This window comes from Pelophylax lessonae, assembly GCF_965119305.1.
Source record: "Pelophylax lessonae genome assembly, chromosome: 5".
Taxonomy (NCBI): Eukaryota; Metazoa; Chordata; class Amphibia; order Anura; family Ranidae; genus Pelophylax; species Pelophylax lessonae.
Window position 1 is genome coordinate 449,339,218 of NC_138772.1, and position 23,447 is coordinate 449,362,664.

A 23,447-nucleotide genomic window follows, 5' to 3' on the forward strand; every position below is an offset into this window, starting at 1 on the left:
GAGACAAGAAAACAAGCTAAACTCCTTCTTCTTTTTTTATTTTGTGTATAGCTTGTGGTTCTTGCAGCCATTCCTTTTTCTGGGCTTTTTAGCAGAGATGGGCAAAAATAGGCAAGCGCAACTTACATGTAAATGGAACTCTTAATGTATTCCCTGTGTGGGTTCAGGTGCAGCCCTTAGTGTGGAAATAGAAACTATTATTGGGTGAGTGTAATTTTAATGTAGGGATAGACCGATTATCGGCAGGGCCGATATATCGAGGCCCGATATGCACTTTCCCTGATATATCGGTATCGGCCCCGGAACTGGCGATTATTGCCGCTATTTTTGTGACGTCATTCTGCCTTCTTAGGCCCCCTCCCTTGCCTTGGACAGCCTCGTCTGGAGTTGGGACTAGTCTCGCGGGAGTGTATCCCAGCCATACACCCACCCACAGCAGCCCGGTGCCAGCCAGCCACCCACATCCACAGGCCCTGTACCAGCCAGCCACAGGCCCTGTACCAGCAAGCCAGCCACAGGCCTTGTACCAGTCAGCGAGCCAGCAAGCCAGCCACAGGCCTTGTACCAGTCAGCGAGCCAGCAAGCCAGCCAGCCACAGGCCTTGTACCAGTCAGCAAGCCAGCCACAGGCCTTGTACCAGTCAGCGAGCCAGCCAGCCACAGGTCTTGTACCAGTCAGCGAGCCAGCCAGCCACAGTCCCTGTACAAGCGAGCCAGCCAGCCACAGGCCCTGTACCAGCGAGCCCGCCACCCACCACAGGGTGCCAGCAAGCCAGCCATTAAGCATTAAACAAAAATGAACATGTTCAGTACCAGATTTGTGTCAAAACTGTCTTTATTTTTCAAAACTTTAAATGTACAAAATATCGGGTGATACGTTGTGACCAAAATATCGATATCAGCCCTGAAAAAATCATCATATCGGTCTATCCCTAATTTAAAATTCAGGTGGTGCTCATGGTTTACTAGGAAATGGAAGAGCACTGTGTTCACTAGCCATGTATCAAGAGTCCATAAAGCTCAGCCCACAAGTGTCCTAGAGCTTGCCAGTTACCTGCAGAACCTACCAATTGTTAGGATAGCCAAAAACTAAGATTTCTTTTTCAGCCTGTGGAGAGAAATTCAGTAAATTGCTCCATCCACGCTAGACCGAGAGGATGGAAGAATCTCCAGTGTTGGCTATTCAGGCAGTCGCAGCACCAAAAATCACCCAAGCAATGACTGCCTCTGATGTGATTCAGTCATTGTGCAACAATAAAAAAAAAATACTATATACTATATAATATATATATTAGTATCTATCTTGTAAACAAACCAAAACTGGAAGTGACGAAATCCTGACTATATACAGAGGGGAAGGAACAACAGAAGCTCCTCTCACTCTGTTCTATTGCATCTGTACTGGGCTCCCTGGTGGGATGGGAGAGCCCAGTGGAGGGGAGAACCCCCCCTTTCACCACCTGTAAGAGTGATTTGGTGGCTGTATAGCCTTTAAATTACTTTTGCCGTGTAAAGTATTGCTGGCTGAACAAAATGATACCCAAATCATAGCTGCAGCCCTGATCCAGATATTTCCAACACTTCCCAAGGATGGGGAAGTGGTTAATCTATATTTTATCTGAGGTGTGGTGTTTGTTAGGTTCCAAATCATAAACCTGCTTTACTGTATATTGCACTTTTTGTAGTGCTGATGTTAGTTCATTTCCCAATGGAGACCCAACTGTTCTCTCGTGATTCAGAAACACTGTGGTGGGTCATCTGACTTTTATTTAAAATTGGCCTTGCTTTGCTTTGTCGGTATTAAAGCAATATAAACGTTGGATTTTGAGTGCCTTCAAGCTGATCTGCATGCTTTCAAGTGTAAAGCTTGGTACCCATGGGCCGAATGTCGGACAACATCTGCAGGTTCAATAGCAACTGGCAGACATTCGGCCCGTGTACTGGAGCTGGTTCATCCGGCTTCTGTCAATAGGGCGCAACTGAAAAATCTGCCAACGCCTACCGATCAGTGCTCGAAGCCAGTGGCTGAGAGCGCTGACCGGATTGTTCTTGCAGGGGAGGGGGCATTCCCTTGTCGGAACACTATCACAGCAGGGGAGATCGCTGCAGTAAAATCAGATTGTTAGTACAGCGGCTTCTTTCTGGAATCCCAGGTTTCTTTGATAGCGGCCTTCAGCTCATCTGCATTGTTGGGTCTGTTGTCTCTTATCTTCCTCTTGACAATACCCCACAGATTCTCTATGGGGTTTAGGTCAGGCGAGTTTGCAGGCAAATCCAGCACAGTGATGCCATGATCATTAAACCAGGTATTGGTAGTTTTGGCAGTGTGGGCAGGTGCCAAGTCCTGCTGGAAAATGAAATCCACACCTTTTTTTATAAAGCTGGTCAGCAGAGGGAAGCATTAAGTGCTCTAGAATGGCCTGGTAGAGGGCTGCGATGCCTTTCGACTTGATAAAAACAGTAGACCAACACCAGCAGATGACATGGCTCCCCAAATCCTCTCTGGCTGTGGAAACTTCACACTGGACCTCATGCAACTTGGATTCCCTGCCTCTCCACTCTTCCTCCAGACTCTGGGACCCTGACTTCTAAATGAAATGCAAAAATTTTCCACAGGCCGTGATGATTTGGGGAGCCATGTCATCTGCTGGTGTTGGTCCACTGTGTTTTATCAAGTCCAAATTCAGCGCAGCCCTCTACCAGGAAATTCTAGAGCACTTAATGCTTCCCACTGGTGACCAGCTTTATGTAGATGCTGATTTCATTTTCCATCAGCGCTTGGCACCTGCCCACATGGCCAAAAGTACCAATAGCTGGTTTAATGATCATCATATCCCTGTGCTTGATTGGTTAGCAAACTCATCTGACCTAAACCCCATAGAGAATCTGTGGGGTATTGTCAAGAGGAAGATGAGACCCAAGACCCAAAAATGCAGACAAGCTAAAGGCCGCTATCAAAGCAACCTGGGCTTCCATAACACCTCAGCAGTGCCACAGGCTGATCGCCTCCATGCCACGTCGCATTGATGTGGTAATTTATGCAAAAGGAGCCCTGACCAATTATTGAGAGTGCATACTATATACTGTACATGGACATTCTTTTTCAGTAAGCCAACATTTTGTATATTAAAAATCCTCCTTTTTTTTTTTTTTTTTTTTTTTTTTTTTATTGGTCTTATGTAATCTAATTTTCTGATATACTGAATCTTGGGTTTTCGCTAGCTAGAAGCCATAATCATCAAAGAAAGAAATGCTTAAAATATCACTCGGTGTTAAATGCATTTGTAGAAAATGAGTTTCACTTTTTGAATTGAATTACTGAAATTAATTTTTTGATGATCTAACTTTGAGATGCACCTCTTTGAAAACAGCCTGACAAGTGCATTGTGTGTGCTCTATGGTTTTCTTTTCTTAGTGATACTTTTTAATACAATCTGAGCCCAGCATTTTGCAGATCCCTTCTTCCAACTAATGCCTCTAACTAATCAAATCTTATAATTTAAAAGAAACAAAAATGGCAAGAAAATGAAAACTCCAAATGTTAAAAACCCATCCTTTTTTTTTTTTTTTTTTTTCCTCCAGTTCTGCTCAGGTCAGTGGAGATTTATAGCAGACGTTTAATTGTTGCGGATTAGGCGGAGGAAGGCAGCGAAGGGATTAAACACTGCAAAAGACACTTGTTTTTTTTTTTTTTCTGTTACCTGTAACATTGTGATGTCTTGTGCTGTGCCAAGAAACTGGTTTATATATGGAACGCTGCGGACTGTGCCGGTTGGCACTGTCACTTTACTGGCTATTGTTGTATAGTTGACAGATGGTAAATGCATTGATAGCGGGTGTTAAGCTAATCTCCCTTTTGACTGCCTGCGGTGTCTTAGATAATAGTGTAAATGAGGAATTGTCCTCTGACTCTCGTTGCTGTTTTCTTTTCCAGACCACAAAGGCATTTCTTCCGAAAATGATGGACATGAACCATGGGCACATTGTTACCGTGGCCAGTTCGCTGGGGTTATTTAGTACTGCGGGTGTAGAAGTAAGTATTATTATTATTCAGGTTTTATATAGTTTCAAAAGTTTGCACAGTACATCACAAATTTAAAAATAGATAGTACTGTTAAAATACAATTGAAGACAAGGGTTAGGTGGACCCTGCTCGTGAGGGCTTACAATCTAGGGTTAAAAGAGAAGTGTGGGTTTCTTTTTTTTTTTTTTTTTGCCATTTATACTTACCAGTGATCGACCGATATTGGTATTTCGTTACCGATACCAATATTTTGGCCAATGCATATCGGTATCGGCTGATATAGGCCAGTATTTTTTGTACACTTAAAAAAATGTTACTTTTCCAGGTACTCTTGTGGAGGGATCTGGGGGTCTAAAAGACCCCAAACGCCTCCTCTGCACTTTAAAGCATTGAAAACGCCAAGTTTGGCTGTTTTGAATGCTTTCATTTTTTTGAATCTGGCGCCAGACAGTACCCGGAAGTGATGTCACTCATGACGGGATTCCCCCTTTCTCACATGCAAGGTGGATGGAGGAAACCTACCAGCTTTCCCATTTGGTATTCTGCTGGTGGGACTCCTTTGCAGGACTCTGATGCAGGTCATGTGTATGAAGATCCCTCAGCCTGTCATTGATTTTTAATAGATTGGCTGGATGGACTAAAGCAGCCCATACATTTACTTGATTTTTCTTTCCTCCCTTTTCTCTCAAGGGTGGAAGGAAAGCATTATGCTCCCCCACTTTATTTTATGTATTTATTTCTCTGGTGTAGTATTGGTGGTTTTGCACGTGTATCAAGCTCCAGGCACAGCGTGCATTTAAAGGCATTCCAGTTAAAGTCTATGGAGTCAAAAATGCCTGACTACACTTAAAAAATGCTCATGTACTTTTTCGAGTGTAGGGCCACTGAGCATACAAGTGTGAACAGGGACAATTAGAAACCATTTTCTAGATTCTGCATAGACAGGTGATGGGAAATGAGCAGAAAAATGCTCAGGTGTGAATTTAGTTTCTGATCTTACTGCTGTAATTTTGAGACCAGCAGTAGGCTGTGGCAGTAAATCTTTTAAGCTAGCCAGCATCGTGTTTGTCACCCAAGGTGACCACTGAGCAGTGAAGTATCCCATAGATAGTGGAGTCGATTGTATATATGTGATCCTGTCAAAATTGCATGTATCAGATTATCACGTTTTCTCCTTCTTATATAAAAATAAATGATTTTCTAATCTTGCCTCTTATTGCCACTTATAGATTGTCTGTCTTTGTCTTTATCTCCTTAAAGTGAATTTATAAATGTATATGCCAATGCATGGATTTTTATGTAGATCTCCCTCCCTTTACAACACAGGATTACTGCGCTAGCAAGTTCGGCGCTGTGGGTTTCCATGAGTCTCTCAGCCATGAACTGAAAGCTGCAGACAAAGATGGGATTAAAACTACTTTGGTTTGTCCCTATCTGGTGGACACAGGCATGTTTCGAGGTTGCAGAATCAGGTTAGTTCATATAGAAGCCTTTTAGTAATCTGTCCTTGATTTAGTTGTGTTTTATGTGTCCATCTGTCCTAGCAAACGATTCTGAAATGTAAAGCACACTTGTTCATATGTCTGCAAAAAACTTTAGTGGCAGGAAGTAGGGAGACTATTTTTAGTTATACATTAGTCCTCATGGCAATCAACCCATATATGTAGTGGGGAATCTTTTTTTCTCTTACGTCCTCCGACAGTCGCCGCCTCTTCATATTCGTCACATATGGGGTATTAGACTTTGCTCCGAAGGAGTAGCTAGGCAACAGAATATGTTAATAATAAAGCTTTTAACATATCCCACCCTCAAGGGGTGGTCCCCTCAGTCAATACCCTCCTACTTCCTGCAACCATATCTCAGTTTTAATGTCTAGCTTGTCAGGAGTGGCTGGCTCTCTCTGTGCTGGGACTTTCTGTCCCAGACTCTTTCTTCTTTTTAAAATTTTGTTTGAGTTTTCTCTCTACGTTTACTTAGCTGTTATTTTGTCAGCGTTAGTTAGTTCTTCGGATGAAGAGGATCATGCGGACTGGGTCTCGGGCTGATCCCCCTGGTCGCAGGTCGTGGGTCAGTGGCTTCCCAGTCTGCCATCGAGCGTTCAGCCAGGTAACGCTCCTGGCACAGTGAACGACCCATCCCTGTTCGGTGCAGGGATGATTGGTGAGGTGGCTACCTCACTGGACGCTGTGCGGTTTCTTAACCCCCATTGTGTGCGTCTTGAATGCGACTCTCCCTGCCTCATGTGCAGCGGTTTGTTCGCCTGTGCGGGTCCCCCACGCCATGTGAGGTAAGTGTATTTATGTGGGGACCTGTCTGTCTGGGGGGGTGTCAGTCTGGGACTGTGTAACCTGCCTCTATTCACACTGCTTGTCTCCCTATCTCTCGGCTGCATGCTGTGGGCTGCAAGGGGGGGGGGAGCTGTATGACACTGTGTGTGTCAGACTGGTCAGTGTGAGAAGCTGTGTGCTGTGGGGCATGTTTTTTTGGCATGTTTGGGCATATACAGCGATCGCTGCGGCGATCTGACATGTATTCTGATTTTGGAATGTAATGTGTGTTTTAATGCACTGTGGAGCGGCGGTTTCGGCGCCAAACGACGCCATTTTGCCTACACTCGCTCCGGCCGCATGTTTTACATGCATGGCGGCCATTTTCTTGTAGCCTCCATAGGCTTACATAGAGCGCCCTGGCAGCATCACTTCCTCTTTCCAGGAACACCGATCGAGGCAGCAGCAGCGGCGAGGGTCTCCTCAGGTTTTATCCTTCTGTTTCTTGCTATCCATTGCCTGTGTTCAGTTTGCATATTCCCTGTGGGGGTCTTATTGTGCTTGAGTGTGGTGCGGTGGGCTGCGCTTGCCGCGCTTGCTTAAAAGGGGCAGTTAACCCTTTGTTGTCTGGCATTACAGGGGCAATGGATTCTCAGGAGGGCAAATTTCCTACAGCTTTGGTGGAAAGCCAGGGGACCGCTGTTTCCCCCCCAGGGGGGGATTTAGCCACTATTGTGGCTGGCCTTGCTGCTCAGGTGCAGATGCTGGTGGCTGCTCAATCTACTAAAAGGCCCAGAGTTGCTCTTTCCTCTGATTCTGAGGGTGAAGGTGATGGGGCTGTTATGGCGGGGGCCTCCTTATCGGGGTCCCGCTCCTCTCTTGATCTAGTGGGGTCTGAGGTGGAGGCTGAAGTTGAGGGGGTTGATAATTCTCCCCCTGGCTCGCCTGAAGAGCTTGCAATCATGGATGAGTTGATTGCTTCCATTAAGCAAACGCTGCGTTTGCAGGACGAAGTGTGTCCCCCCCGCTGCCTTGGCGGCTTATGGGACGCAGAGAAAACGCAGGACGCCGCAGGTTTTTCCCTGCAATGATGATTTTCAGCGCGCTGTTAAGGATCAATGGCGCAATCTGCGCAAACCTTTTGCGGTACCAAGTAGATTCAAGCTGCGTTATCCTTTTTTCGCCTTCCACTGATGAAAGGTGGTGTGTGCCTCCCCCAGTGGATCACGCAATTGCGGTTTTGAACAAAGCCACTGCGATTCCTGCAGAGGATTCCCCTGTGTTCCGTGATGCCACGGATAGGAGACTGGAGTCTCTTGCCCGTCATACTTATTCTGTTACGGGTTCTATGCTTAAGGCTCTGTTTGCTTCTCTCATGGCGGCCCAGGCGATCGCAAGTTGGACGCAGATGCTTAGGCGCGTCCTAGTGGCCGACTCGGCCTCGCCGGCGACCCTGGATATGGTGGATCAAATCCACCAGGGTGTCATGTATCTGTGTGATGCGGACCTGGACCTGGTTCCGTTGGCTGCACGTGTGCACAGCGTGGCGGTGTTGTCTCGCCGTCTGGTTTGGTTAAAATGTTGGTCGGTGGACCAATCTTCACGTAAGACCTTAGCCAATCTACCTTATGATGGGTCTCGCCTTTTTGGGGAGTCCCTGGATGTGTTGATTAAGGGGATCACCGGGGGTAAGAGCACTCTCTTGCCCCATTTCCCCAAGGCTAAGGGGGCTTCTGGGAAGAAGCATGCAAATTTTCGGCCCCCTCAGGGGTCCTTTCGTGCCTTTCGGCCGCACTACAAGGGCAAACCGTTTAAAGGTCAAGGCTCTCAGAAGAAGCCCTGGTCTGGTAAACAGAAGTCCGGCCAATCCGGATCTGCAGCCCATAACAGTTCGGCCTGAAGGGGCGCCCTCACCCAGTTTGGCAAGGTTCTTAGTGCGGCTGTTCCCTAGGGTCCCTTGTTGGGGACTCTTGGCTGTTGGGATAAGTTTTTGTATCCCCTGGTTTTTTGTCTTTTCCTGGGTTGTTGCTCCTGTTGAGCACTTGTTTTTTTGCTGTTGCCCAGCTGGTTTCCTTCCTTTGGTAAGGTTCCTTTCTTTGATGCGGAGACTGCGTTGCCTTTCGGCGCGGATGCGTTTCCCACCCCTCATGTTTGCACTGCTTTGGGACGTCCCCATATGTGACGAATATGAAGAGGCGGCGACTGTCGGAGGACGTAAGAGAAAACGGAATTTTTGTAAAATCTTACCTGTAAAATTCCTTTCTCTGAGTCCTCCGACAGTCGCCGCCCCCGCCCCTCTTTTGGGGTTTGGTTGTATACTCTACTGCTATTCCACTAAAACTGAGATATGGTTGCAGGAAGTAGGAGGGTATTGACTGAGGGGACCACCCCTTGAGGGTGGGATATGTTAAAAGCTTTATTGTTAACATATTCTGTTGCCTAGCTACTCCTTCGGAGCAAAGTCTAATACCCCATATGTGACGAATATGAAGAGGCGGCGACTGTCGGAGGACTCAGAGAAAGGAATTTTACAGGTAAGATTTTACAAAAATTCCGTTTTTTTTTATTTTTTTTAATTCTGGCTATACCCATGGGCAGTCCGAGGGGGTATATACTCCCTCTCTCTGCTATAGCCACTCAGCTTTTTTTTTTTTCTGCCTAGTCAGGAGTAAGGACCTATTTCCTTGCTGGGATCTTTGGTTTAAATAGAAAGTTTTTTTTTTTTTTTTTTTTCTTTCCTCCAAACCTTTTTCCTGTGAGATCTACAATCCGCTTTTGGACTGGGCAACAGACTGGATCATCTAGATCCAGTGGTTACCCAGTCTGGCCAGCTGCGCTAGGTCGGCCGCGACATAGTGACAGGGGGCTGGCCTGCGAGTTAAACGCCTCACATGGTCGCATATGACCAGGTCTCGTCCAGAGTCACAGCATTCCTCCTGGCCAACAACAATTTTGATGGAGAGGGGCTCTGTCAGGAGCTGGTTCCTGATATGGTTAGTAGCTGTCCCCCTCCCCCTGGAGGTTTTTGGGGTGGACCTGGGCCCCTCCTTTGGACGGTTGCATCCCTGGGTTGTCCTCCTTTCTGCAGAGCCCCCCCCCCCCAAGTTCCTCATCCTGCCCCCTCCACGCTTGGGCTATTTGGGTTGTCTGGCCACTTACCTGGGTTGGAGGCAGGGCGCTAACTGGGGATGGGGTGGTGCGCCACTGACGACCAGACGATCGATTGTGCGGAGGGGGGGGGGGTTGTACCTGATGGGTGCTCCTGCTAGGGCTCCCTTTCCTGCCTGGATCTGTCCTTGCGAGCGGAGTCTCCCCCTGCTCTGGTGAAGAACCTGGAGATCACAATATGAACTCTGCGGGAGTTCGGTTGGATTCTGAATTTTGTAGTTCTTAAACTACCAGGGCACTGATGAGCGCTCTAGGTAATTCATTGATTCTTCCTGTCATTCAGTAAGCGAGCCTCACCATTATGAGGCATGTGCATCTGCGCACACGCTAGTGATTTATTTTTTTTATTTTTATTTTTCCACGCATGCTTAAAGAACGGGAAGGTTTCAGACTTCCTTAGAAGCAGTCTTTGCATGTACGCAGAACGCCGGGGAAACCAGCAGATGTGCTGCAAGGGTCTCTAGGGATCTGGGCTCTGTGGCCATATCTGCACAGGGCAGGGGGGGGAAATCTTGCCTAGGCAACAATTGTGGAAATGCTGCTTTGCAGCACAAATAAATTGCTTTAAAAAAATAATACATTTTAGAAGAGTGGGAGGGTGGAGGAAACAACACAGCATGCCCTTTAGGGTGAAGATCCACTTCAGGCAATTTTTATTTTAATTTTGGCCAATGGAAAGAGACCAGTTGTTACATGCTAAATAATACCTGGAAAAACAACCCTCACACACTTGATTTGAGCATTTACAGGCATTCCTATTAAAGTCTTTGGGTCCAAAAATGCCCAAATCTGTCTTAAAGTAGCTCAGCTCATGTAGCCTTTGGAGCACCAGGTGTTGAGCAGGCATCTGACCGCTCATGTGATTGGCCACCATTTAATTACATGACATTTTGTTTGAGCTTCAAAACACTTAGGTATGAATAGGGGCCTAAAGCCTAATACACATGGGGACAATGCTGGATTACATCGGCTGGTTCAATAGAAATGGGCCGACATTCGACCCGTGTGTACTGTAGTCTGTCTAACAGAAGCTGCGATCAGCGCACTCAGCCAATGTTCTGGAGGCCCCCCCGTCAAAACCCAGTAGCACAGCAATGGAGATCACTGTACTAAGGTTGGATAGTGAGTACAGCGACTCCTCCTGAGCTGTCAGGTTTTTTTTTTGTTTTTTTTTTTTGTTCAGCCCCTTGGGAGACCTTCGAGCAGTTTAAAAAAAAAAATAAATAAACAGCCAATATTCGGCCCATGGGTATGACAGCCGGTCCGACAGAAGCCGGCAGAGCATGCTGGAAAACCAGCAGCCAACCGACTCCCGATCAGCGCTCTCATCCAACAGCGAAGGCCCCTTTCACACTGTCAGTTTTTCAGGCGGATCTGAACGGATGCCCCATGCATCTCTATGGGGCATCGGATAGATCTGTCCGCTGACATCCGGTCCATCAAATCTGGACTGATGGAAACCCTATTTCTCTTACGTCCTCCGACAGTCGCCGCCTCTTCATATTCGTCACATATGGGGTATTAGACTTTGCTCCGAAGGAGTAGCTAGGCAACAGAATATGTTAACAATAAAGCTTTAACATATCCCACCCTCAAGGGGTGGTCCCCTCAGTCAATACCCTCCTACTTCCTGCAACCATATCTCAGTTTTAATGTCTAGCTTGTCAGGAGTGGCTGGCTCTCTCTGTGCTGGGACTTTTTGTCCCAGACTCTTTCTTCTTTTTGATTTTTGTTTGAGTTTTCTCTCTACCTTTACTTAGCTGTTATTTTTGTCAGCATTAGTTAGTTCTTCGGACGAAGAGGATCATGCGGACTGGGTCTCGGGCTGATCCCCCTGGTCGCAGGTCGTGGGTCAGTGGCTTCCCAGTCTGCCATCGAGCGTTCAGCCAGGTAACGCTCCTGGCACGGTGAACGACCCATCCCTGTTCGGTGCAGGGATGATTGGTGAGGTGGCTACCTCACCGGACGCTGTGCGGTTTCTGAACCGCCATTGTGTGCGTCTTGATTTGCGACTCTCCCTGCCTCATGTGCAGCGGCTTGTTCGCCTGTGCGGGTTCCCCACGCCATGTGAGGTAAGTGTATCTATGTGGGGACCTGTCTGTCTGGGGGGGGTCTCAGTCTGGGACTGTGTAACCTGCCTTTAATCACACTGCTTGTCTCCCTATATCTCGGCTGCATGCTGTGGGCTGCAAGGGGGGGGGGGAGCTGTATGACACTGAGTATGTCAGGCTGGGCAGTGTGAGGAGCTGTGTGCTGTGGGGCATGTTTTTAATGGCATGTTGGGGCATATACAGCGATCGCTGCGGCGATCTAACATGTATCCATATTTTGGGATAATTTTGTGTGTGATTTTATGCACTGTGGAGCGGCGATTTCGGCGCCAAACGGCGCCATTTTACCGGCGCCCGCTCCGGCCGCATGGTTTACATGCACGGCGGCCATTTTCTTGTAGCCTCCATAGGCTTACATAGAGCGCCCTGGCAGCATCACTTCCTCTCTCCTGGAAGCACCGATCGAGGCAGCAGCAGCAGCGGAGTCTCCTCAGGTTTTATCCTTCTATTCCTGTGTTCCATTGCCTGTATTCAGTCTGTATATTCCCTGTGGGGGTCTCATTGTGCCTGAGTGTGGTGCGGTGGGCTGCGCTTGCCGCGCTTGCTGTAAGGGGGCAGTTAACCCTTGGTTGTCTGGCATACAGGGGCAATGGATTCTCAGGAGGGCAAGTTTCCCACAGTATTGGTGGAAAGCCAGGGGACCGCTGTTTCCCCCCCAGGGGGGGATTTGACCACTATTGTGGCTGGCCTTGCTGCACAGGTGCAAATGCTGGTGGCTGCTCAATCTACTAAACGGCCCAGAGTTGCTCTGTCCTCTGATTCTGAGGGTGAAGGTGATGGGGCTGTTCTGGCGGGGACCCCCCTATCGGGGTCCCGCTCCTCTCTTGATCTAGTGGGGTCTGAGGTAGAGGCTGAAGTTGAGGGGGTTGATAATTCTCCCCCTGGCTCGCCTGAAGAGCTTGCAATCATGGATGAGTTGATTGCTTCCATTAAGCAGACGCTACGCTTGCAGGACGAGGTGTGTCCCCCAGCTGCCTTGGCGGCTTATGGGACGCAGAGAAAACGCAGGACGCCGCAGGTTTTTCCCTGCAATGCTGATTTTCAGCGCGCTGTTAAGGACCAATGGCACGATTTGCGCAAGCCTTTTGCGGTACCAAGTAAATTCAAGCTGCGTTATCCTTTCTCGCCTGCCACTGATGAACGGTGGTGTGTGCCTCCGCCAGTGGATCATGCTATTGCGGTTTTGAACAAAGCCACTGCGATCCCTGCAGAGGGATCCCCTATTTTCCGTGATGCCACGGATAGGAGACTGGAGTCTCTTGCCCGTCATACTTATTCTGTTACGGGTTCTATGCTTAAGGCTCTGTTTGCTTCTCTCATGGCGGCCCAGGCGATCGCAAGTTGGACGCAGATGCTTAGGCGCGTCCTAGTGGCCGATTCGGCCTCAGCGGCGACCCTGGATATGGTGGATCAGATCCACCAGGGTGTCATGTATCTGTGTGATGCGGACCTGGACCTGATTCCGTTGGCCGCGCGTGTGCACAGCGTGGCGGTGTTGTCTCGCCGCCTGGTTTGGTTGAAATGTTGGTCGGTGGACCAATCTTCACGTAAAACCTTAGCCAATCTGCCTTATGATGGGTCTCGCCTTTTTGGGGAGTCCCTGGATGTGTTGATTAAGGGGATTACCGGGGGTAAGAGCACTCTCTTGCCCCATTTCCCCAAGGCTAAGGGGGCTTCTGGGAAGAAGCATGCTAATTTTCGGCCCCCTCAGGGGTCCTTTCGTGCCTTTCGGCCGCACTACAAGGGCAAACCGTTCAAGGGCCAGGGCTCTCAGAAGAAACCCTGGTCTGGAAAACAGAAGTCCGGCCAATCCGGACCTGCGGCCCATAACAGTTCGGCCTGAAGGGGCGCCCTCACCCAGTTTTGGGGTGGGGGGACGCTTGCTCGGTTTTCTTCAGCCCTGGTTGGCCCGTGTGCGGGACAGATGGGTTCTGGAAATCGTTCGATCTGGTTACAAGATCGAGTTTCTCTCTCGGCCAGAGAGCAGATTTTTTCCCTCAAATCTACAACTGTCTCCAGAGCGCCTGCGGGATCTGCACCTGGCGGTGCGGGACCTGAGGGCTCAGGGAGTGGTGGTTCCGGTGCCTCATCGGGACAGATTTCGGGGGTTTTATTCCAATCTGTTCACTGTGCCCAGAAAGGAGGGCAAGGTTCGTCCAATTCTGGACTTGAAAGCTCTGAACCGCTCTGTGAGGGTTCGCAAGTTCCGCATGGAATCCCTGCGCTCGGTGGTGGCTGCCCTGGTTCCGGGGGAATTCATGGCCTCCATCGATTTGAAGGATGCGTATCTTCACATCCCCATATTCGAAGGTCATCAGAGATACCTTCGATTTGCCATTGCGGAGGATCACTACCAGTTCGTGGCGTTGCCCTTTGGGCTCGCCTCGGCTCCGCGGGTCTTCACCAAGGTGCTTGCACCGGTTCTGGCATTATTGAGAGCCCAGGGCATTTCTGTCCTGGGGTATCTGGACGACATTCTGATTCGGTCTGCGACCAGTCAGGGTCTGGAGAAGGACCTGTCTGTCACGATGCAAACTCTGCAGGAGTTCGGTTGGACGATAAATGTTCCAAAGTCGACACTGAGTCCGTCGGTTCGTCTTCCCTATCTGGGAATGATACTGGACTCGGTGCAGGCGAGGGTCTTCCTGCCGGAAGACAAACTCAGGACTCTTCAGGAGGAAGTCAGGTCCCTCAGGGACGTTCCGAACTCGTCTCTGCGGACGTGTATGAGATGTCTGGGATTGATGGTCTCGGCTTTCGAGGCGATTCCTTTCGCGCAGTTTCACACGCGGGGTCTCCAGGCGGAGATCTTGTCCAAGTGGGACGGGCGACCTCAGTCTCTGGATCTTCAGATCTCGTTGAGTCATCGCACCAGGGAAAACCTTCTGTGGTGGCTCCAGTCCCCGTTGGTGTCCGGGGGCAAGTCGTTTCGTCCGATCTCGTGGACGATAATCACCACGGATGCCAGCCTGTCGGGCTGGGGTGGTGTTCTGGGCGTTCTGTCCGCCCAGGGGACCTGGTCGGAGGGGGAGTCTTCCCTCCCGATCAACATTCTGGAATTGCGTGCGATAAGGCTCTGTCTTCATCGCTGGACGGACCGGCTGCAGGGCTGCCCGGTTCGGGTGCAGACGGACAATGCCACGGCGGTGGCCTACATCAACCACCAAGGGGGCACCAGGAGTGCCCGAGCGGCTCGAGAAGTGGCCGACATTCTGTCTTGGGCCGAGACTCATGTCCCGGCGATAACGGCGGTTCACATTCCGGGAGTGGAGAACTGGCAGGCGGACTATCTGAGTCGCCAGACCCTGGATCAGGGGGAATGGTCTCTCCACCCGGCTGTCTTCCAGATGTTGTGCGCGAAGTGGGGTCTTCCAGATGTGGACCTGTTCGCGTCTCGCCTCAACTACAAGGTGAAGAGGTTCGTGGCAAGGACGCGCGACCCTCGGGCAGACGCGTCGGACGCGTTAGTGGCCCCGTGGCATCAGTACAGGCTGCTGTACGCGTTTCCACCGATTCAGTTGCTGTCCCGGTTCCTTCGCAGGTTACACTCGGAACGCAGCACGGTGATTCTTGTGGCACCGGACTGGCCTCGCCGGTCCTGGTACGCAGACCTCGTGAATCTGGCGGTCGACGCCCCCTGGCGTCTGCCTCTTCGGGACGATCTACTGTCTCAAGGACCGATTTACCATCCTGCTTTACAGTCGCTGGCTTTGACGGCCTGGCTGTTGAGACCGAGGTCCTGAAGGAGAAGGGTCTCTCTCCAGAGGTTGTTCATACCTTGATCAACGCGAGGAAGTCTTCCTCGGGATAGGTTTATTACCGTACTTGGAAGGCCTATTTTGCCTGGTGTGAGTCCAGGGGGTTTTCACCCCGCACGTACTCGGTTTCCCGTGTGCTGTCTTTCCTTCAGACGGGTGTCGATCAGCGTTTGGCGCTGGCTACGATAAAGGGTCAGGTGTCTGCGCTGGCCGTTCTGTTTCAACGTCCCGTGGCTTCCAACTCCTTGGTTGGCACTTTTATTCAGGGTGTGCGGCATCTGGTTCCTCCTAGGAGGGATCCCTTGCCCCCTTGGGACTTGAATCTAGTCCTGTCTGTGTTACAACGTGCTCCTTTTGAACAGATCAGGGAGATCTCGTTGTCTATGTTGTCCAGAAAGGTCGCCTTTTTGGTGGCGATCACTTCGGCTCGCAGAGTGTCGGAACTGGCGGCTTTGTCCTGCAAGTCTCCGTACCTGGTTGTTCATTTGGATAAGGTGGTCTTGCGACCTAATCCTTCTTTTCTGCCGAAACGAGTTTCGGAATTCCATCTTAACGAGGATATTGTTTTGCCTTCGTTGTGCACGAAGCCTAAACATCCAAAGGAGGTGAGATTGCATTCTCTGGATGTTGTTCGGGCGATTAGGGTTTACCTTAAATCGACTGAGTCTTTTCGAAAGACGGACTCCTTGTTTGTTCTTCCAGAGGGTCCTCGGAAGGGCATGGCGGCTTCCGCCTCTACCATTGCCAAATGGATAAGGCAGACCATTGAACAGGCCTATGCCTTGCAGGGGAAGGTTCCCCCTGTGCCTGTGAAGGCGCACTCTACTAGATCTCTGAGTACGTCTTGGGCCTGTCGTCATGGGGCTTCTGTAGCCCAGGTGTGTAAGGCGGCGACTTGGTCGACCGTACACACTTTCACAAAATTCTACAAAGTAGATGTTCAGGCATCGGCGGATGCTTCCTTTGGCCGCAAGGTTCTTAGTGCGGCTGTTCCCTAGGGTCCCTTGTTGGGGACTCCTGGCTGTTGGGATAAGTTTTGTATCCCCTGGTTTTTTGTCTTTTCCTGGGTTGTTGCTCCTGTTGAGCACTTATTTTTGCTGTTGCCCAGCTGGTTTCCTTCCTTTGGTAAGGTTCCTTTCTTTGATGTGGAGACTGCGTTGCCTTTCGGCGCGGATGCGTTTCCCACCCCTCATGTTTGCACTGCTTTGGGACGTCCCCATATGTGACGAATATGAAGAGGCGGCGACTGTCGGAGGACGTAAGAGAAAACAGAATTTTTGTAAAATCTTACCTGTAAAATTCCTTTCTCTGAGTCCTCCGACAGTCGCCGCCCCCGCCCCTCTTTTGGGGTTTGAATGTATACTCTACTGCTATTCCACTAAAACTGAGATATGGTTGCAGGAAGTAGGAGGGTATTGACTGAGGGGACCACCCCTTGAGGGTGGGATATGTTAAAGCTTTATTGTTAACATATTCTGTTGCCTAGCTACTCCTTCGGAGCAAAGTCTAATACCCCATATGTGACGAATATGAAGAGGCGGCGACTGTCGGAGGACTCAGAGAAAGGAATTTTACAGGTAAGATTTTACAAAAATTCCGTTTTTTCCATCCGTCCAGCGGATCGGATGAGAACGGACAGGTGGTCCGCTCTCATCCGATTTCACCATAGAGAACAGCGGGGACTCGACAGCTCTGTCTCCGCACTTCGGAGACAGAGCTGCCATGCGCCTGCTCAGCGGGGGATTGGCGGATCAATTTTTTCCCCCCCGCTGAGAAAAACGGAGGCCGCCAATGGACTTGCATGTGTGAAAGGGGCCTAAGAGCACTGACATGAGTGTTTCTGGCAGGGGGACACAATAGCTCAGCAGGGGAGATCACTATCCTGAGATCGTACTGTTAGTACAGCGGCTGCGACTGGAGATGTCAGGGGTTTTTTTTTTTTTTTGGGTTAAACGGAAAAAAACTATTACCAGGCTTTAGGGTTTGCAAATATTTCTGGAATCCCTTTTCTAATCCAATTTGAGTTGGTAGCTGGGAGTTAGAATCCAGTTACATAAAGCGCTTCTTCTCTTTTTTAGTACAAGATTCTGCTGGAGATTTGGGTAGGCATGAGATTCAGACCCCATTCACACTAGCGCAACTTGTCAGGCGACTTGGTCGCCTGACAAGTCGCGGTCGGTCGCCTGCCATTGATTAGCACAGGACCCGTTCTAATAGGAGCGACACAAGTCGCTCCGACTTAGAAAAAGGGTCCTGTACTACTTTGGGGCGACTTGCATTGACTTCAATTATATGAAGTCCGTGCATGTCGCGCCGAGGTCGCGGTGCAAAGCGTGGTCTTCACAGGTCGCCCCAGCAAGTCGTGTCGCCCCTGTCTGAATGGGCTCTTAAGGGTCAATAAGGGATTCAACTGATACATTTTGTTTCTCTGGTGTGAATTGTGTAATATATGCTTTTGGGGTGTTGAAATTCTGGCGGCAAAACTCCATTGCCAAAGACTTTAGGAAGCCAATTACTGACCTACTACCAAGATGCCATTTAGCATTTGTGAATTAGTGAAGGGTTTTCTATGTTCTTGCTGGCACCAATGACCCTGTACTTGCATACAGAATCAGCGCTTTTTGTTGACTGTGGCATGGTCCTGTTCTTTCCTTGTTCCATCTCTGCCCAGAAAATGGTAAAATCCCAGCATGGGGAATACAAATTCAGCTGCCTTCATAGTGCTTATGCTGCTTCCATGAGAGTGCAGCCCCAGAAGGTCTTCAGCTTTGTTGCCCTGGAACTAGCATGCAACAAATTCTAGCCAAATCTCGCTTCATTGCATGCACAGGCATTTCAAGCCTTCCTATTTTGCACATATGTTTGCTTGTTTAATATGGATAACTGTACCTGAAATCTAAGCAGCTCATATTTCCCAAGCATCTGTCACTTTAAATGTATGTTATGTTAGTTTGCTACAAATGTACAGTTTATTTCTAAATCGGTTAGGAGAGGCTGTTATCTATAGAATATTTTCAAATGTATCTTTGCTGAGCAAAACCAGACAATTCCTAATGGGCAGCCAACCAGCTTTTATCCAGGTGCACCTCATTATTCTATGCTGTTATGAAGGATTGAAACAGACCTGGAGATGGAATGTGTAAATAAAACTCACTGAAACATTTATCTTTTCAGGAAAGAAATCGAGCCTTTCCTCCCGCCCTTGAAACCAGATTACTGTGTGAAGCAGGCCATGAGAGCCATCCTTACAGACCAGCCGATGATCTGCACGCCTCGTCTCATGTACATTGTGACCTGCATGAAAAGGTAATGGGCTTATCCCCACCAAGTGCATTGTGCATGTCTGGAAAAGTATTGACAGCTTACCCAGCACGCTGTTGGCATCAAAGCCCTGTTGAGAATATCCCAAGCAAGAAAGATTTTCCATCCATTTAACCATAGTGACGAGAAAAAGTTTAAAGCAAAACCAATTGTAGATTTGTCGCCATTACCCATTTAGACAATCAAACTTGTTAAAAAAAAAAAAACTTGAATGGAAAAGTTGAGTAGAAGGTACTGTCAATGCCCCTGGTGAGGACTATGTTTAAAGTGAACCTATTGCTTTGCTGTACAAAAACATAAAGTTTGCTTTCCAACTTCCACTGTAATCGGTCTGGGTTCACTGTAGTGGGAATTGGATGAGGCTTTCTCCGTATTGAATTTGCATGTCAGGAATGGAGCCGGTTCACACAGCTCTGGGACGGCTGCAGAGTGGTTTGCAGAAGGGTCCTGTGTGTCCTCTGAGCCATTTCAGGACCCAATTAGGCCAAACATTCGTAACTGAAACAGGGACGCACTGGAACTACTGCTGCGAGCTGCACCGCACAGTGTGAACCCAGCCTCAATCAGAAGTTTTCTGATCAGACTGATTGATAAATTCTTGATTCCAACTTAAAGTAAGCATACACTACAATCCATGTGGCCTCCTGTAATTCTGGCCAGCTAGAGTGCTCACTGTGTACAGTCCGTGTAAATAAAATGTACCATTCTTATCAGGGAAATTTTATCTGTGAAAAAGATACTGATTGATTACATTTTTTTTTTTTTTTTTTTTTTTTTTTTTTTTTTTTTTTTTTGATGAAAAGCAAATTATAAGCTGTGTGTTATGTTTTATAGGGCTGGCTGATGAAAGTCCTATTTTTGCCCTTGTACGCCCTTCTCATACCCCAAAAAAAATAAAGTCCATCAATGTATGGTAATGGATGAAAGCCCCCCATCAGTCTTCAAAGAAAAAAGACCATTAAGGAAAAAAAACGCAAAAACAATAAAACTAAAAGAACTGCAGGGCATGTTAAAAGTGTAAACCCACACCTGTAAAATCAGTCTGTAAAGCATGCTTGTTATATGAACTATGGAACCTAAGGGGTTAATCCTCTGAATTGTGTAAAAAGGCTGTTGGATTCTGACTTCTCTGATCCCTCCCGTTCTTCCACTGGCCCCAATCAATCTGCTGATGGTAAAAAGCCTTTTAAGTCACTCACTGCACAGGTGTGATCAGCACTGTCTCGACAGAGGTTTCCAAAAAACAACAATATCTCTCCTGCGCTCAAGTGGTATGCGGGAAGGTGAATCTTCTAGGCGGTTTTATGACACAAAAGAAGTGGTCTTGCTGCCCCTCTCAGGACCAAGGGTATCCAAAAGGCACTACAAGAAAACAACAAGAGAAGGGCGCACCGACCTTGTGCATTACCACTTAAAAGTTTATTAAAATCAAAGAAAGGTAGCGTACAATATACTCACAAACGTAGCATATGAACAAGCATATAGGAAATGGGCACCGCTCGCTTCCAGGACACTTATCTACTGCTGGATAGCGTGATGGCGTACTCAGTGGCGATTTTGGCTCTGAGGAAGAGGGTCCTCCCTCGAAACGCGTAAGCCACATCAGGTTTTGAGGACGCCATCACGCTATCCAGCAGTAGAGAAGTGTCCTGGAAGCGAGCTGTGCCCATTTCCTATATGCTTGTTCATATGCTACGTTTGTGAGTATATTGTACGCTACCCTTCTTTGATTTTGATAAACTTTTAAGTGGTAATGCACAAGGTCGGTGCGCCCTTCTCTTGTTTTCTTGTCCCGACAGAGGGTCAGGGGTCCTGCAACCTAATAGAACAGTCAGAGAAGAATGCAAACTCCTCCTACAAGCTTTAATCAGACACTGTTTAAAGTCGAAAGACTGAGATTTACTGCCGATGAGATAGAGGAAAGGTGTTTAGCAGTTTTTATTTTTACTAAACCTTTTGCATTTCCATGTTCTGTGTACTGTGAGAGACCAGATATGGTGAATGCGGGCTCCTGGGTTTACTAACACTAAGGCAATGAATGGAACAAGTTAGGACTATAGTGGGGTCTCTGTATTCTAAAGATTGCAGTATCCTGAATGCCTTTCAGCAGCTTCTGTACCGCCCTCTTAAAATCGACCCACTGTGGTTTGCTTTTCATAGACCCAACACAAGTGTTAACTAGGCCTCAAAACCGCCTTCAGCTCTAGTGTGGGAGTGATAATATGAACTATAGCGATAATACAGGCTGGCTGTGATCATTACTTCCTACACTTCCAGACTGCAGCTAAAAGGTGCTTGAGAGAATACCTGTCATGAGAGAAATACAGAGACTTGTGCTCCTGACAACCTTTCTAGAACGCTAGTTGCCTGTTATTTTGCACCCCTAGGCTCAGTACTTGTCCATTCACAGACTTCACTGATCTGCACACCAGGGAAGAGGAGGAAAAGTTTTTGTAAATTTGTGTCCCCTTACTTTACATGTCACAGCCTGTGTGACCTATACTTTAAGTATTTATGAACTCTGCAGTCAATAGTGATGTGCCGGAGGGATTGAGGGGTGGCTCCATGCTGGTTGAAAGCGTACTAGATTTCAGGGTTACCAAAAAAGTCTACAGAGTATGTGAACATGTATGCAGTCACCTCAGTGTGTCTGCTTGTATTTCTTGCCTTAGTATTACTATTAAGTGGCCTCAGGATACCTTTTTTAGGTTTGTGGTTAGTTCTCTTCTATAACCTCTTCACTTGATCTGGTTGGCTTGTTTTATTCATATGCAGAGCAGTACAAAATAGAGTAACCCATAGCCACCAATCGGAAATAGTCTAACGGAGCTGTCTGCAACTGAGAAAAAAATTGGTTGTGTTGCATTGTATTTAGAATCTCCATTGCACTTTGAACTGTTTTATTGTAAGGTACCTTTCATGCAGATGTTCCGTTCGGGTCTGTTTTTTTTTTTTAGGCAGACCTGATCGGAACCTCCGTTCTTCTCTATAATGTGGCGGATGGGGATCTGTTCGGGGGATTGGATGGCTAGCTATTGGATGGCGTGTGTAAACGGACGTGTGTTTGTTTACACTCGCCTACAACCAGTCTGCCAAAAAGAGATGGAGGGGGATTGGATGGCAGTCAGGTGTAAATGGACAGGCAGTCCAATTGCATCCGACCGCCCATAGAGGAAAGCAGTCAGTGTCCGCTCTGCAAGAGCGGAGCAGGCACAGACCTGTCACTCGCCTGTTAATCAGGGTCAGCGGAGCGATCCTCCTGCTGAGCAAGCAGATGGCAGATGCATGTCCGCCCCGTGTGAATAGTAATAATAAATACCGTATATACATAGTTTATTTTGCTTTAGTGATGAGCTTTTTTTCTTTTGTCTTTACAGCATCCTGCCGTTTGAAGCCGTGGTCTGTATGTACCGGTTCCTCGGAGCAGACAAATGCATGTACCCTTTCATTGCTCAGCGGAAACAAGCCACAAACAACAATGAAGCTAAAAACGGAATATAAATTTCCCATTTATTTAGTGTAATTTTTTTGTCTCGTGATTAGACTGATCTTTTATTGTTGAAACAGTCAACACATTGAAAGACTGATTCAGAAAAGGCACTTGTGCGACAGATTTACATATGAGACTACTTCTTCCTTATTATTTTTATTTTTCACTACACGTCTCAACTTATCCTTTAACTCATGGCTGGACTCTGAATTTGTACGTGGTTCTTCAATTTTTGTTTTACACACTGTAAATTTGGCAAGAGATTTGAAAATGTGACCAACTAAAGACCTACAATGAGCTTAAATGTAGCAATAAACGGTTTCTGTAGAGCTACTGTAAAACCAGTTTCTACAAATGCACTGTTACATTAGCTTGCTTTAAAGAAAGGAGAGGATCAATAAACTGCAGAAATAAAACGTAGAACGAATTAGGATGTCTGTATAGCAATCTGCTGCTTAACAGTATATATAATACGGTATAACAGTATTTTTTTTTTTTTTTTTTTTTATCCCCTCTCTCGTAACTTTTGAAGTGTACTTGTAAAGCACTGTGAGCTGGATCTTTGTGAATGCTGGAGCAAAGAATTGTAGAGCAAAACCAGAGCATTTGTACAAAGCAGCCAATCATGTCTCAGCTTTCATTTTGTTAAAGAAAATGAAACCAGGAATGTGGTTGCTCTGGGCATAGTTTTTGTAATAACTTTCTGGTGAATTGCCATGCCTACAGATTTAGGAAAAGCAAAAAAATAAACTTGTCCTTTTAGCAGTCAGATTCTCCCATCCTGTTCTTGAAGAAGAATGTGTTTTCTGGCTCTTTCGTAATGGCAAAGATAAAATAAGCAACTGTTCAGATGTCTGCTTCCATCGCGTCAGCAATGAGAAAATACGATGTGCAAGAATAGAACTCGATTATAAGCCTTGTATACGTCCGTGTCAGTCTAACCCACAAAATAGATGCTGTTACTATTTCTCCTATGTATGTCCTATGGTAACCCATTACTTGCACCTAAAGGAGTCTGTGTGCTTTGAGCTTCAATTGTTTTTATATTCTTAAAAAAGATAGATTATATATATTATTATTTCAGGTACTTGTATAGCGCTGTCAATTTACGCTGCGCTTTACATATACATTGTACATTCACATCAGTCCCTGCCCTCAAGGAGCGTACAATCTAAGGTCCCTAACTCACATTCATTCACACATGCATATCTATCTCTCTCTCAAGAATTAGGGTAGTACAAACTGGGGTACAGAATCTGTGGATTAATTTTAAATGGTTATGTACTTTGGTGTGTACAATATGTGCCAC

The 23,447-nt window shown here is 47.5% G+C and overlaps 1 protein-coding gene across 1 annotated transcript in view; it reads left to right on the forward strand.

Annotated features, from left to right (window-relative positions):
• RDH10 (retinol dehydrogenase 10) overlaps nt 1-22,586 on the forward strand; it is a 49,394-nt gene extending 26,808 nt beyond the window's left edge. The window contains exons 3-6 of the mRNA XM_082257449.1: nt 3,934-4,032; nt 5,350-5,495; nt 18,502-18,633; nt 22,026-22,586. Of these exons, the coding sequence (XP_082113575.1) occupies nt 3,934-4,032; nt 5,350-5,495; nt 18,502-18,633; nt 22,026-22,149 (501 nt within the window). The 3' untranslated portion in view covers nt 22,150-22,586. The remainder of the gene's footprint in view (nt 1-3,933; nt 4,033-5,349; nt 5,496-18,501; nt 18,634-22,025) is intronic.
• Nucleotides 22,587-23,447: the final 861 nt, after the last annotated feature.